The sequence below is a fragment of the Thamnophis sirtalis genome, unplaced genomic scaffold (assembly GCF_051295495.1).
Source record: "Thamnophis sirtalis isolate CommonGarterSnake01/CBP01778 unplaced genomic scaffold, rThaSir2_p1.2 scaffold_5, whole genome shotgun sequence".
Classification (NCBI taxonomy): domain Eukaryota; kingdom Metazoa; phylum Chordata; class Lepidosauria; order Squamata; family Natricidae; genus Thamnophis; species Thamnophis sirtalis.
In genome coordinates this window covers 111,809,435-111,824,051 of record NW_028261385.1, presented here as the reverse complement: position 1 = coordinate 111,824,051, position 14,617 = coordinate 111,809,435, and the positions used below count along the sequence as shown (strand labels likewise).

Below are 14,617 nucleotides of genomic sequence, written 5' to 3'. Positions count from 1 at the left end.
AGTGAGCTGCGGCACCAGTAGCTACAGTTCAGGCTACAACTGCCTCTACAGCAGTGTTCAAGATGGCTGACACCAGACGAGCCTAGAAAAGCCAAGGCCAAGGCCAAGCATTTTTCTGCAAAGAAGTCGACCTCAGCTAAGGACAAGCTAGGAGCCAGAAGGCTCTGGACAAGCAATTTGCCAAGGGTCAACAGGCTTCCCTCCTACAGGCCTGTGATTCAGCAGTCATTCATGAGTCAGCTCCCTCTTCCAGCAGGGGGCATTGCGACCTGTCTCCAGATGTTGTGGATCCTTCGGCTGTGAGTCCATTCTGTTTTGAGGAGTCTTTCATTCCTTTTGACTGTTTTCTGGCTATGGAAGTTTCTTCAGTGCCTCTCCTTGTGGAATCTCTGCCTTCTACCTCGGCTTCTCCAGCTGCAACTGTGATGTCCATTGCATATCCCACTTCCACTATCACGCAGGAGATGTGTGATTATGTTGCAGAGGAAATTATTCAGGGCATAGAGGCTGCCTTCCAGCACAGGGATCAGTGGACCCCATCCCAACTGAGTTTGTCTTCTAGGGGCTAAGGGTCTGCAGAGGAAGGGCGCCATAATATTCAAGGTCATCCCTCTCCCCATCCTTCTGACCACAGCAATGACTCCGAGCTGGAGGAAGGAGAGGTTGATGACCAGGAATTGTCAGAGGATGAGGATCTGGCTCCCAACAAGCCAGCATTTACAGAATTGTTCATCCTGACTCTGTTCAAGTTCATCCTGTACAAGACTAGGTCGGTCACCAAATTAGGGGGAGCGGGGTGAATATAGCTCCCAGCAAGGAACTGCAGGATCCAGGTGAACAAACTGTTCACTGAGCCTACGGCCGCTCAGGATTCCATTCCATCCCCCAAGTTATTCATTGATGTGATCCAACACAAATGGGCTCAACCTGGTTCCGTTGTCTCCCCTAGCAGGAGTGACAAACATTTTTATACGGTAGCTCCTGAGCTAGAGGAGCTCCTGCAGTGGGCCCAGATCGATGCTCCTGTAGCATCACTTATGCCTTCAGCTCTCATCCCTTCTGATGTTATGGAGGGATTGAAAGTATAGAAAGGCAGAAGCCTCCTTCTGCAAGGCCCATCTAGCCTCCTCATGGTTTATTAAGGCTACTATGGCTGCATCCTTTTTCAATAGAGCCACTCTGATGTGGCTTTGTCAAGTGTTTGCCACTTGACAAAGGTGGAGGATGCTAGGCTCTGCCAAGACATTAATAAGATGGCGGCAGCCATGGAGTTCTCAGCCGATGCCACTTTAAATGCTGCCAAATTTGCCTCTAGGGCCTTAGCTGCCAATGTAACTTCTTGACCAGGCTTTGCCACTGTCAGGCTGACATGAGGTCTAAATGGCAGCTGGCATCGGCTCTGTTTAAGGGTAGAAATCTGTTTGGGGACTCTCTTGACCCAGTTTTGGTTGAGAGTAGGGACAAGAAGAAGTTTCTTCCATCTAACCCTAGATGGGCTGACCATAGGTTTTCTTGTTACCCTTTCAGGCAGCCATTTCATACAGCTAACACTGGGTTCCCTGACACCCAGAAACAGTGATCCTACTCCCATGACAGATGTTCCTTCAGGGATAGGGGCAAGCAGCAACAACAGGCTTATTTCAGGAGGTCATTCCGAGGGTCCAGCACTAAGCCCTTTAGGAAGTCCAAGTAACTCCCGCCTAAACACTCATATTGGTGGTTGGCTACAGTTGTTTACGGTGCAACATGAGGCATCCACCATGGATGCATGGGTGCTCCAAACTGTGAGGTTAGGTCTCACTTTGGAGTTTGTTACACCACCCCCTCCTCACTTCATTCAGTGCCCCATCCAAGAAACGTAGTCAGAAAGGGTCTCATGGAAGTGGAAATCCAGCATCTGATGGAGATTAGGGCCATAGAGCCAGTTCCAGCAGGTCACGAGGGGATAGGTTTTTATTCCATACCTTTTCTAGTCCTCAAGAGTTGGGGCTGTCTAAAATGCCCCAACATGCATATAGCATACAAGCGCTTCGAGATGCAGTCCCTCATGGGGACCTTCTTACCTCCATAGACCTCAAGGAAGCTTACCTACATGTTCGATTCGTCCATCCCATCGGCGGTTTCTCAGGTTTTGCTTTGCCAACCATCACTTCCAATACAGAGCCCTTCCCTTCAGACTGTCATCAGCACCCAGGACATTTACTAAGTTGTTGGCAGAGATTACAGTGTGACTCAGGGTGGTCCCCATTGACATGCAATGTTACCGGGACGATATCCTGATTCAATCATCATCCCACTGTCAGGTGATACGGGATTTCTGCATCATGATCCAGTCACTTCAGGACCACGTTTTTTCCATCAACGTGGAGAAAAGCAATCTTCTTCCCAGCCACAGGCTTCTGCACCTGGGAGCGGTGATAGACACCACTCTCTCCACGGTGTTCCTCTCCCAGGAATGACTCGGCAGCATAGAAGCACTGGTGATCCAAGTCTTTTCTCACCGAGCTGTGCCCTTGATATTGTTGTCTTGTCTGCTGGGGAAGATGATATCCTGTATAGAGATAGTGCCATAGGATCGTTTTCATTCTCGGCCTCTCCAGTGGTTTCTGCTTCCACATCATCGGACCACCCACCAGCATGTCCAGTGTGACCGCATGTGTACCTCACAGGGTCATCTGTTCACTTCAATGGTGGACTTCCTCGGCCATGAGGAAGGGGACATTGTTCAGGGAGCCCGACTGAGTCACAGTCACCTCAGACGCCAACCTGTTCAGATGGGGTGCCCATCTCCAGAGTCAATTGACCCAGGGCCGTTGGTCACACGATGAGCTGGAGAACAGCATCAATTGGCTGGAGCTCCGGGCCGCCCGCCTGGCCCTCCCTCATTTCTAACAACGTTTCTGGATATCATGTTCTGTTGACAGACTATGTAGCCACCAAGGTGAATGTGAAGTGTCAGCAGCAGCCACCAACACCGGGAAGCACCGCTGCCGCCACTCCTCAGCACTCCCGCCTCATTGGAATGCCGCTGCTGCTCCTCTTGGCCTCCACAGCCTCCCCGCAGGGCCTTCATTGCCCTCACTCACTCTGTGGCCTTGGCTACCTCATGGTGCCCAGCCCATAGGCTCTGTAGCCTCAGCGGCCATTTTGTTTTGGTGCGAAGATCTCCGGTGGTAATTTTGGAAGTGTTCAACGAGTCGTGAATACAGACCATGGCCTCTTCTCCTGCCCCTGAGCCACAAATGCCTCTACCCACCAACGAGACCCCTTCTGCTGGAACCTACAAAAGCAAACCGGCCCCAGAAGCATCCCCCACGGAGCCCCAAGGCCCCTAGGGAGTCACAGAGGGGTATAGCCAAGCCACAGGCTAAGGACAGTGCCACCCAGGCTCCTCCCAGCAAGGCCAAGACTAACTGAATCCCATCTATTTCAGGCCCAAAGGCCTTCTCAGTCCAGCCCTCCTCCTGACTTATCCTCTGATTCAGAGGATGACCTCTCTCCTGCTGCATCCATCATTCAGTCTGAGGAGGCCAGGGGCCCAGGCAACTTTGCCTGCAGTGGGGATGAAACTGAGAGTGGCAGGAGCATCACTCCAGATGAGGAGCCCCTCACATTGAAGACAACCTTTCTGGTAGCTATCACATCTGTATGTCGCGTCTCAGAATTGTCAGCTCTTTCCATCCGTTCCGACTTGTGTACCTTTCACTCAGACCATGTGGTCCTTCAGCTTGATCCCACCTTTGTCCCAAAGGTCAAGTCGGCTTTTCATCGGTCCCTGGACCTCACCCTACCGAACTTTTGCCCTAATCCCTCTCATAGTCTCAAGCGCAAATGGCACAAGTTAGACATCAGAAGGGCTCTTAAGATCTATATTGCCAAGACGGCCGTCTTAAGACGCACTGAGACACTATTTGTCTCTTTCCATCCCACAAACAAGGATCTGAAGGCTTCTCCATTTATGGTTGGGCGCTGGATCCGGTCAACCATAACTAGAGTTTACGTGGCAAACCACCTCTCTCCTCCATCCAACATCATGGCACATTCCACGCAGCACAGCTACTTCAGCAACATGGACAAGGCAGGCCTCGGTGGAAGAGATCTGCAAGGCGGCCACCTGAGCAACCCCAATTCCTTTATCTGCCATTATAAGATGGACAGATACACATTGGCGGATGCGGCATTCAGACGGCGAGTCCTCCAACAAGTTCTTCCTTCTTCAAGCTCCTAGCCCAGTCTCATTTCCACCCGGGGACACACCCAGCTTTGGTACGTCCCATGCATGACTGCTGTCTCCACCAATGTTGGAGAATGGGACATTGGTTCTTACCTGATACACCCCTTCTAGAGGTGGAGACTAGTCATTCCCACCCTTGGTTCCTGGCCTAGTGGTGTTGGGGATTATGGAGCTAGGTTTGAGTTTCGGAGGATTGAAAGCAGTTGACTTACACACAGCAGTCTACTTATCTCCTTCGTCACAAAAGCAGGAGGACACTCCTCTGAGGCGATGACATCACTTTGGTAAACTCAGTTCTATTGGTTACTGACTGAGTTAACCCATGCATGACAGCTGTCTCCACCTGCCTCGAGAAGGGGCGTATCAGGTAAGAACCAACGCCCCATTCTTCGTTCTATGCCTTTGTCAAGAAAACTGGCTCCAGTTGAGGCAAGGAGGTGTGGCCAAACAATTTTAACTCAGACTCAGGACAGAAGGACAGAATTTAACCATGCATGGAGTCTCCCGCAGCACACAGAGAACTACTGTTCAGGTAAGACCAACAGTCTTTTCCATCATTTTTATATATTTGTCTTTCAGTATATTTTGGTTCATTATCCATCTCCTCCTCTTCTTCTGTCCTTTCCATGTCACTTTTATTGGGTTGTAGTCTGCCCATGTGTTAGTCATTATATCTTTCTCTTCTGTATCTCTCCTTAGTTCCGGTTTCATCCAAGCCATATCTATCCTTGATCATGGTTTACTGTATGTGGGTTTGAGTAGAAAGTGTATTGTTTGTTTTCTGTATTTATTTCCCTCCATGTGTCTTGTAAACTCAGTTCCTGCACCATCTCGAAGAATGTGGTTGGTAATATTCTTTTTCTCTTCTTATTTCTTTTATCACTTTTATAGGTTTTTTTAATATCTGTTATTGCATTGAATTCGCCTACTAAGCATATATTTTCATATTCTGTTTTTGTTATTTCTTATGTACTTAGTTCTGTAGAATTCTTTTTGGGTTTTGTTTGGTGCATATATTGCCTTGAGAAGTATTTGGTTTTTTTTTGTTTCTCTCTCCATCATTAAAATTCTTTCCTCCTTGTCTGCATATAATTATTTGGTTTTTAACCATTCTTTGATATATATTGCAATTCCTCTTTTATTTTGTTGTGTTAGTGCTACATACAATTTCCCTATTTTTGAATTTTCTAGTAGTTTACCGTACTATTTCTTGATGTGTACTTTGTAGTTTTATCAGGGTTTGTTTTCTTTTCACGGATGAGTTTAGTCCATTTATGTTCATTGAAAGCATCTTAATTTCTTCCTCCATTTCATTATTTATATACAGTTCTCAGTTTTCTCGTAGTCCTTGTCTCTATTTGTATTTTTGTTTTTGCTCCCGCTTGTTCTATTTGTTCTCTTTCCTGTTTCCTTCTTCCTCTTCTATCTCCTTATTGTCTTCTTGGCTTCTACTTTCTACCTCCTCCCTCTTTTGTTCTTCTTCAACTGTGAAGTGATGTGCAAAGAACTCATGTGCCTTTTCTAATATATCTATTATAAATTTCTTCTCCTGCCAGGTGATCATGATTCATTTTTACAACCACAAGGCCTGATTTTTAAAGAGCCAATTAGAGATTAAGAATGGCATTGTGGATTGTTTTTAATATTTGAATATTTTCATCATTTCTTGTTTTTTATTGTAATAATTATATTTATATTTGCATGTTTATTTTATAACTTTTAACATATTAGCTACTTGGAATCTGGAACTGGTTGGGATACAAATGTTAGCAAGTAAATGAAAAAAATCATGTTTCTATAATGGAAATAATTATGGTACTTACAAGATTTTCCTTGCTCTTCTGTTCTTTTTTCTTCTCCACCGGTTTTCTACATATTACCTTCTAACTGGCATCTTTCAGGACTCGGGACACTCCCTCTCCATGCACAATCTCTTGTGGGTGCTGATAGACTGTCTCCCTCAATACACAAACTGCGGCAGCACCGTCCTCTGGGGCGCACCCAGTCTTCTCCCCTTCCCCAGAATTCACAGGCCCTCCAGCAATTGGTGATCCAACAACAGCATCAACAGTTCTTGGAAAAACACAAACAACAATTTCAACAGCAGCAGTTGCATATTAATAAGGTATTTCAGCTCATGGTTCTTGCTTATGCAGTTTTAATGCACTGGTTTTAGAAATGTCTTTAATATGTATAGCATGTAATTATATTATGCAATGTATTCATGCATTAGAATGTTCATAGGTGGGCCTTGGAAAGTGGTGTATAACAGTGATCCCCAACCTTGGTGGACCGGTGTATGAGGAGAGGAGATGGTTCCATGGGCACATAACTCCATTTGCACCAGCAGCGCACATTTGTCTGCTGCTTGCACAACCTGGTTCCCAACATGCCATGGCCCAGTAGTGTGCCACGGCCCAGGAGGTTGGGGACTCCTTGTGTATAGGAAGTATGTCCCAAAAACGACCTTGTAAACTTGAGTAGATAAAAATCAGGATTCCTCTGAAAATTGGTTTTCTGAGGAGTTATGTTTACTTAATTATTTATCAGAAGTTCTGTTAGAATTGAATAGATTGGATGGACACCTGAAAATGTTGATTTCTCTTTTAAAAATGAAAGGCTTGCAAATTTCTGAAAATACAGCTACTCCTTGAATTACAAAAGTAATGGAGCTTGCCCATTCCATTCGTAATCTGAGAATTCATGGGAGTGAATCTCCTATTTTGAACATAATCACTCCTCCCTTTCACCCACGCATTCGCTAATTCAATGCAAGGCTCGTTAAGTGCAAATGAGGTATCTCTGGGTGGGGACAACCACGAAGGGGCCTAGTGATGGAACAGGCACATGCTTCAGACCACCCAAGCTTCCCCTGACCCACTGAAATACCTCATGCTCCTCACAATTGCTTCTTCCCTGCAACCTGCTGTTCCTGGTCATTTACCTTGTGAAGAACTGTCTCCTCTCCAGCGTCTCTATTTCTTTGCCTAAAGTGGCAAGAGCAGAGGAAGAGCAGGATGAGCACACCCTGATTGGCTTCTCAGCCTGTCTACCATTTTTGGAGAAGCGGACAACCTCAGTGACTCTCCTCCAAAGACTTCAAGGTTCCATGCAGAAAAGTGTTTACATGAAGTGAGGCTTTGGGGCAGCGAACTTGCATTTCTCCAAGCCTCTCATTAGTGTGCAACCACTTTTCCCACACAGACTGGAACCTTCTGGGTGCCCTGATCCCGTGGGACGTCTGGCACCCGTTTTCTGCAAAAGCGGATGGGTGTTTGAACTTGCACATGACCATCTACCCCAGAGGTTTCCAGTCTTCGTCTTGGTTCAAACACTTGTTGCCCTGACAGAGACTGCAAATTTCATCTGCATAGAAATAGGTTGCTTGAAAACAGCTTTTTGCTCCATTTCCATACAGACAAAGTTTCCAGTCTCTGTCAGGGTGGCAAGTGTTTGAGTGGCCGTGGGGCAGTTGGAAATGGAACAAATTGTTCCATTTCCAACTGCCCTAGGGTCAAACATTTGTCGCCCTAACGGAGACTGGAAACTTCATCTGCATGGAAATGGGGCACTTGGAAATAGAGCTTCTCTTTAGCAGAAGCCTTGAGAGGCCTTTCCTGCAAAAACAGAGCCCCAGAGTGTTGCACGCTCTTTCCAGGGGCTCCATTCTCGGCAGCAAAGGCTTTTTGCAAAGATGAAAGGGAAAGCTTTGATGTTTCAAGCCTTCCTTCCATTTGCAAAGCCTTTTGCTACAGCTCTCATTCAGGCTTCAGAGGCCTAAAGTACTGTGAGATCACACGAGATCAATAGCATGAGTTCTTGTGGTACTTTAGAACTCCATTCTCTGCATACACACTGAAGGCCTGAAGCATCAAAACAGGCCAAGGAAGCAAAGGCTCTCTAGATCTTTGCAAGGAAAATATGCACAGGCCTAATGCCTATGGAGACCCAATGGAGGAGGGGGTGTTGCAGAGCATCTGCAGTCTTTCGTAGGAGTGAAAAACTGCCATGGTGCTTCAACATTGGTAGTTTCATGACTTGTTTCTAAACGCTAGTGGACGCTTATCACGTAACTTCGAACATTTACTAAGAGAATGCTCATAACCGAGGGATTACCTGTATTTTGCTGTTCTGTATATTGCTAATATTTATGAACTGTATCAATGTCAAAGAATTAAATGATTAATATCTGACTTTACAAAAATTGTTTGAAATTATAGTGAGATATTTGTTCTAAATCAGTTTGTTTACTTCTTATATTGGGACAATCAAATGGTAGTCCAAGTGTGGGCCTTGGTTATTGAAAATGCAACTTGTGGAACTAGAAAGTGATAAACTGACTAACTGGAAACTGCTATTTCCCTATAATTATTTCCTTGTGAAAATGAGTATAGGAAGCCAGCTATCTACAGTGGGTCATTGGAAAGAAACTATAGATTTCCTTCCTTCCTTCCTTCCTTCCTTCCTTCCTTCCTTCCTTCCTTCCTTCCTTCCTTCCTTCCTTCATTCATTCATTCATTCATTCATTCATTCTTGTTCAAGCAGGGTACCAAATCTTGCCAAATCTTCAGCTCCGCTCAGTGACTGCAATCTTGTTCATACTCACTGGGAGACATGGTAGCATAGGCAATGTGCATGTGTTGCATGGTACCTGCACCCTACCGACTAGAATAGCCTCATGACTGATAGTGTAACAAGAGATATTTTTGTTGTTACTTTAACCAACAAAAAGTTCTAATGTAATCCAGTTTTTATTTCAGTGTGGGATACACTTAAACTGACAGAATTTTTGAATGTTTCTGTTAATTCTTCTCTATATACTTTACAACAGACTTTTTAGAGTTTGTAGAAAAATGCTATAATCAATCTTAGGCTTAAAGGTGCTGTGGCATCAATGTGTCATGAATATTATTAACTCTCTTATTAAAGCTATGATCACAATGCAAGTTATACAAGTTGCCTTAAAATTTTAGCTGCTGGCATAGATACTTGTTCCAGTGAAAATTGAAGAAGGAACATTTTATTTATAGAAGAGAGTGAAGATTTATTACACAAGTCACTCACATCATTTTTCTATTTCTGAAAATACACAATTGTTAGGCATGTATTAGATCTGAACTTCAATCATCTTAGCAAACTAGTTTTAGATCTGCTTTTCCATGAAGATTTTACTTACTGTTCTTCAAACATATTTTCTAGATTTAAAATTAGAGTTACCAAAAGCTTCAAATGCTCAGCTTCCAGGAAAGGACCACAAGTGCTTTGAAAGTAAAAATATATTGCAGTTCATTTGTGCTGTTTTAATTTTAAATATATTTCTTCATTGCTAAATACAGAATCCCCCACATCTCTCTTTGTACGTTTTTTTTAATAGATAAGTTAGAACCAAAAATTGCAACCACAAAAATACACTAATGATTATACAATATAAAAATCTAAATATTTTATATTGATTAAAATAAAATAAACACACACACACATACAGACATATATATATATATATAAACAAATATAGTATAAACAAATATAATTTTAGTAACAGTAACAGTATGGGATTAATTCAATCTTTAAATATAATTACATCTAGAATACATAGAATACATTGCTCTGACTTGTCATTTTTTGAACATAAGGACATATAGTATTTGTCCCTTATTTGGCTCGTGCTTTTCAATAAAAAATTTCTGTCCACTATTTTGAAATTTGAATTATTCTAGAGCACATGTTTCTTATATGAGTCTGACCTTTTCAGAATCAGAGTTGTTTTAATGTTTAGGTGGATTATCTTTTAGGGATTGTGGCAGAGGTAATAAGGAAACATTTAATATGCTAGAGAATACTTCAACTATTAATAGTCAACACTATAACATGAACAAAAATCAGATTTCTGCCTGGACTGGTAAATATACTACTCCCAACTGATTCCTTAGTTTGAATAAGTTAACATTCGGGCACAAAATAAACTAGTCTTTTGGATATCCTTATTTAACATTCTTGTTATACCACTTTGTATTCTTGTATTGTTGCTTATTGTTCACTTTGTGACATTATTCCACAGAGGATGAGGCTCATAATAGAAATTTTTAAGCATATGTATTCTTCATTTGAGCAGGTTAGAAATTATGCTTTCTAAGCCTTTATTGGTCTCAGTTTTTATAACTGATAGGAATGTAATGGAACCATCACAGTGTCAGGCCTGCAATTATATTCCTTTTAGAATTTTGGCCTGCCACACTTTCCCTTATTTCATTATGCTGTTTCTTTAGTATAGTCGATGGGAGGGGAGAATAGAAGGAGTAGGATTGTTGAATGTATTATTTTCATTCTTTACTAGAAGTCAAGGTCATTTGTCCTTGTCTCCGCACTTTCACACCTGACCAGAAGCAGTTGGGCGTAGACGCAAGCGTGGAAGAAGAAGATTGGACCATGTGATGGATTGTGGGTGTGGGGACAAGATCATGAACTTTTAACTGGGTGGGATTCTGATGTAACTTCCAGAGTTGGAATCCCACAGCATGATGCCAACATGCCTGTCTTATTAAATTGGAACTTTAAGCATAGTTTTGCCTTCGACTCTGATTTAGTTCTGCATGGTATTTGGAACGCTGACATTATTCCAACTCTGGCTTCAAAATAAATCACCAGCACCCCTCCCTCACCGGGGGGGGGGGATTGGTGAGGGTGGCTGTTTTCCCAGCGCTGAACCACCCGGTCAGCGTAAAATAGCGAACAATTAGGAGAAAGCCTTTGGAGATAAGAAGCTGAAATGAGACACAACTCTTCAAGTCTTCAAAGGTAAAAGCAGTTTCGCTTTTAAAATTTATTGCCGCTGGCAAGAAGCCCAGCCTGTGGGGGATGGAAAGAACAGGAATGAAGGAGCTTATTCTCAACGCGGAGAAAGGATGGGCAGAAGATCTGATGAATGGAGATCCCGGACTATTTCGGACAACTAAACATGAGTGCATGCTCCCCGTCCTTCCCCCCAGCCAAGGCTTGGAAAAAACCCTGGAGTGGAGATTTCGACTCCTTCCAAACAGGGATATTTGAAATGAGCCAATGCCCTGCAACTGAATTGAAGACAGAATCCCTAGCAAGTTGGGATTTTCAACCCAGCCAGCAAGAGGGATTTTGCAAGCATCCTTCACTTGCCAGCCACCAGAAATTGGGCTGCAGCTAGTGGATGAAGCACCACTAAATTGGGCTTTCTTCCCAGAGTATGGACGGTTAAGATTCCAGTGGGCACCTACTGGACCATCAACATGGGAAAGTCCCCCAAGCCAGCAGAGGGGCCCTTGGGCCATAAATCCTCCAAGCCAGCAGAGGGGCCCTTGGCACATAAACCCCCCTAACCAGCCATCATTGGGTGAACTGCATCCTGTGAATCAGACACCCTTGGGATGGGTCTTAATCCCAGGTCATGGATGGAAGGGATTCCAATTGGTACCTGCCCTTCCTCAGCAGATGGCACCATGGCAGACAACTGGACAGTGGCCAATCGAGAGATTGATCTCCCCACCAGTTCCAGTCTCCCCTGCAATGCCCCAAAAGGTTCTTGCCCAACTTTCCTACAGAGAAAGGAAGAAGGGATTACCAAGGGGCAAGCTACAGAATGGATGATGGAAAAATGTGATGAGGCGGTTCCTAAGTTTAGAGATGTAACTAGGTCTCTTTCCTTGTGGGGGCAAATAAAATGCCACCTTTGCTGCCAACTTGGCCACAAAGCATCAGAGTGCTGGGCTCCAGCCCCATTGCCACAAACCGCCACAGTGGAAAACAGAAGGCCCCAGATGCTACCACAAAAGAGTCATCTGGGCCAACAACCTCTAGAAGAGGATCCCCAACTTAAGGTGACGAAGAGTCCTACCAAGGGGGAGACCTCGGAGGAGGAAAAAAGCAAACACCCTCTGGAAGAGGATCCCCAACTTAAGGTGACAAAGAGTCCTACCAAGGGGGAGGCCTCAGAGGAGGAAAATGCTGAAGATGACTCAATGGTGAATGCACCCATCTGCTCCTTCGCCTTCCAAGTCAACCTCCAAGTGCCTAAGACTGGGTTGGAGGGGGAAGTTGTGGCAGTTGTGCTTGATGCTTAATCAGCACATCGATTGTCAAGCAACTAGGCATAAACACAAGACCTCTAGCCTGTCCCATTCGGGTTGAGCAGGTAGATGGAACGCTAATTGGAGGGGCCCAACCCATGCTAGTAACTGAACTGGTGAAGTTACAAGTGGGCCACCACTGCGAGCTTCTCAGATTCATTGTTGCTCCAGAGATGCCAGAGAAAATAATCTTGGGGCTTGCATGGCTTGACAAGTGGAAACCTATGATAAAGTGGGAAGACAGTGGTAGGAAATTGATGATTGTGGATGAGCCAATACCACCAATGGAGAAAAAGGGCCAGCCAGGGATGATTGAATCCAAGAGCCCAGAACCTGCAGCAGAGACAAAAAACCCAGCTGTCCAACAAGAACCCCAAAACTTGTTGGGGGATGTTTTGTCGAGAAAACCGCAGCATGATAGTAATGGAAGCCAGGATAAGCTGATGACAGCTATGAAATTGGCGCTCCCAACAGACCAGTCTAGACTGCTACAACAAGTGGCCAGCCCTAACAGACCATGGGAAGAGGTTGCAATGGACTTCATCGTGCAACTCCCAGACAGCAGTGGAAACAGAGTAATCTGGACAGTTATGGACTTGGTTTCTAAGCAGGCGCACTTCATTGCTTGCTCAGAGTTGCCGTCCGCAAAGAAATGAGTGAAAATGTTTGTGAAACACATTTATCACCTGCATGGATTGTCCAAGAAGATCATTTCAGACCGCAAAGTCCAGTTCACAGCTAGGTTCTGGAGCCAGGTCCTGAGATCCATTGGGTCCACACAAGAACTGAGTTCAGAAGTTCATCCCAGCATGAACTGCGCAGCAGAGAGAACCAATGCAGTAATGGAACAATACATCCGGCGTTTTGTGGATTATCAGCAAGACAACTGATCAGACTTGCTACCCTTCGCCGAAGTGGCATACAACAATGCGGTCCACAGCAGCACTGAATTAACTCCTTTCCAGATTACCAGTGGCATGGAATTTGTTGCCATGCCTGAGCTGCCTAGAGAACCTCCCTCCTCCAGTTCTTTGAATGAATGGATGGACATACTAAAGAAAGGTTGGGAGAATATGAAGAAGGCTCTAGCAGATGCAGCAGAAGCCTACCAGAAGCAAGCTGATAAACACTGCTCGCTCCAGAACCCCTTCCTTGTGGGGAACAAAGTTTTTGTGTCTTACAAATACTTAAGATTAGGAATGCCTAGCAAGGAATTTGGTCCAAAATTTCTGGGTCCATTCCCAATAGTGAAGATAGTTAACCCATTTACAGTTCAACTCAGTCTACCCAGAAGTCTGGGGAAATTTGGCCCAGAATTTCATTGTAGCTTGTTGAAACCAGTAAATGGGTCTAGCATAAGAGCATCCACCCAAGCTTTCTCTCCTCCTTTAGAGATAGAAGGGGAAACACCATCTATAGTGATAGGAGGGGAAACACAATCGGAGGTGGAAAAGATTGTAGTCTCTAGGTTGAATAGGGGTCGCTTGCAGTATTTAGTGCAATGGAAGGGTTACCTTTGTTTGAAGCCACTTGGGGGAAAACCTGGAACTTAAAAGTGGAAAAGTTAGTAGAACAATTCCACGAGAAGTTTCCCAATAAGCCAAAGGGTCCCCTAGCGGGGCGGGGGGGGAAGTAGGTGGTTAATTTTTTATATGTTAACTTTTATGTTATTCTCTTTTCAGGAAACGTTTTTCTTCGGAGGATAGGCCGCCTGTCAGGCCTGCAATTATATTCCTTTTAGAATTTTGGCCTGCCACACTTTCTCTTATTTCATTATGCTGTTTCTTTAGTATAGTCAATGGGAGGGGGGAATAGAAGGAGTAGGATTTGGAATGTTTTATTTATCCTTTGTCTCCACACTTTCACACCTGACCGGAAGCAGTTGGGCGTAGACACCAGTGTGGAAGAAGAAGATTGGACCATGTGATGGATTGTGGGTGTGGGGACAAGATCATGAACTTTTAACTGGGTGGGATTCTGACATAACTTCCAGAGTTGGAATCCCATAGCATGATGCCAACATGCCTGTCTTATTAAATTGGAACTTTAAGCATAGTTTTGCCTTCGACTCTGATTTAATTCTGCATGGTATTTGGAACGCTGACACACAGTTTTCATACTCATGTTTCTATTATAACTTATTGCTGAAACATCGAAGCCCTCTTATCAGCACAATTATCACAATATCATCGTGGTTGACAGAAAACAATTAAAACATGCGTGATACAACATAAATAATGATATCTCCACAGTGAAGAATATAAAACAATGAAATTTCACAGTAAAC

The 14,617-nt window shown here is 44.2% G+C and overlaps 1 protein-coding gene across 4 annotated transcripts in view; it reads left to right on the top strand.

The window, feature by feature from the left end:
• The window catches only part of HDAC4 (histone deacetylase 4), a 278,408-nt gene that overhangs the window by 140,356 nt on the left and 123,435 nt on the right, over nt 1-14,617 (top strand). For all 4 annotated transcript variants that reach the window (XM_087716586.1, XM_087716585.1, XM_087716587.1 and 1 more), the window contains exon 11: nt 6,136-6,359. In XM_087716586.1, coding sequence (XP_087572712.1) covers nt 6,136-6,359 — 224 coding nt within the window. The remainder of the gene's footprint in view (nt 1-6,135; nt 6,360-14,617) is intronic.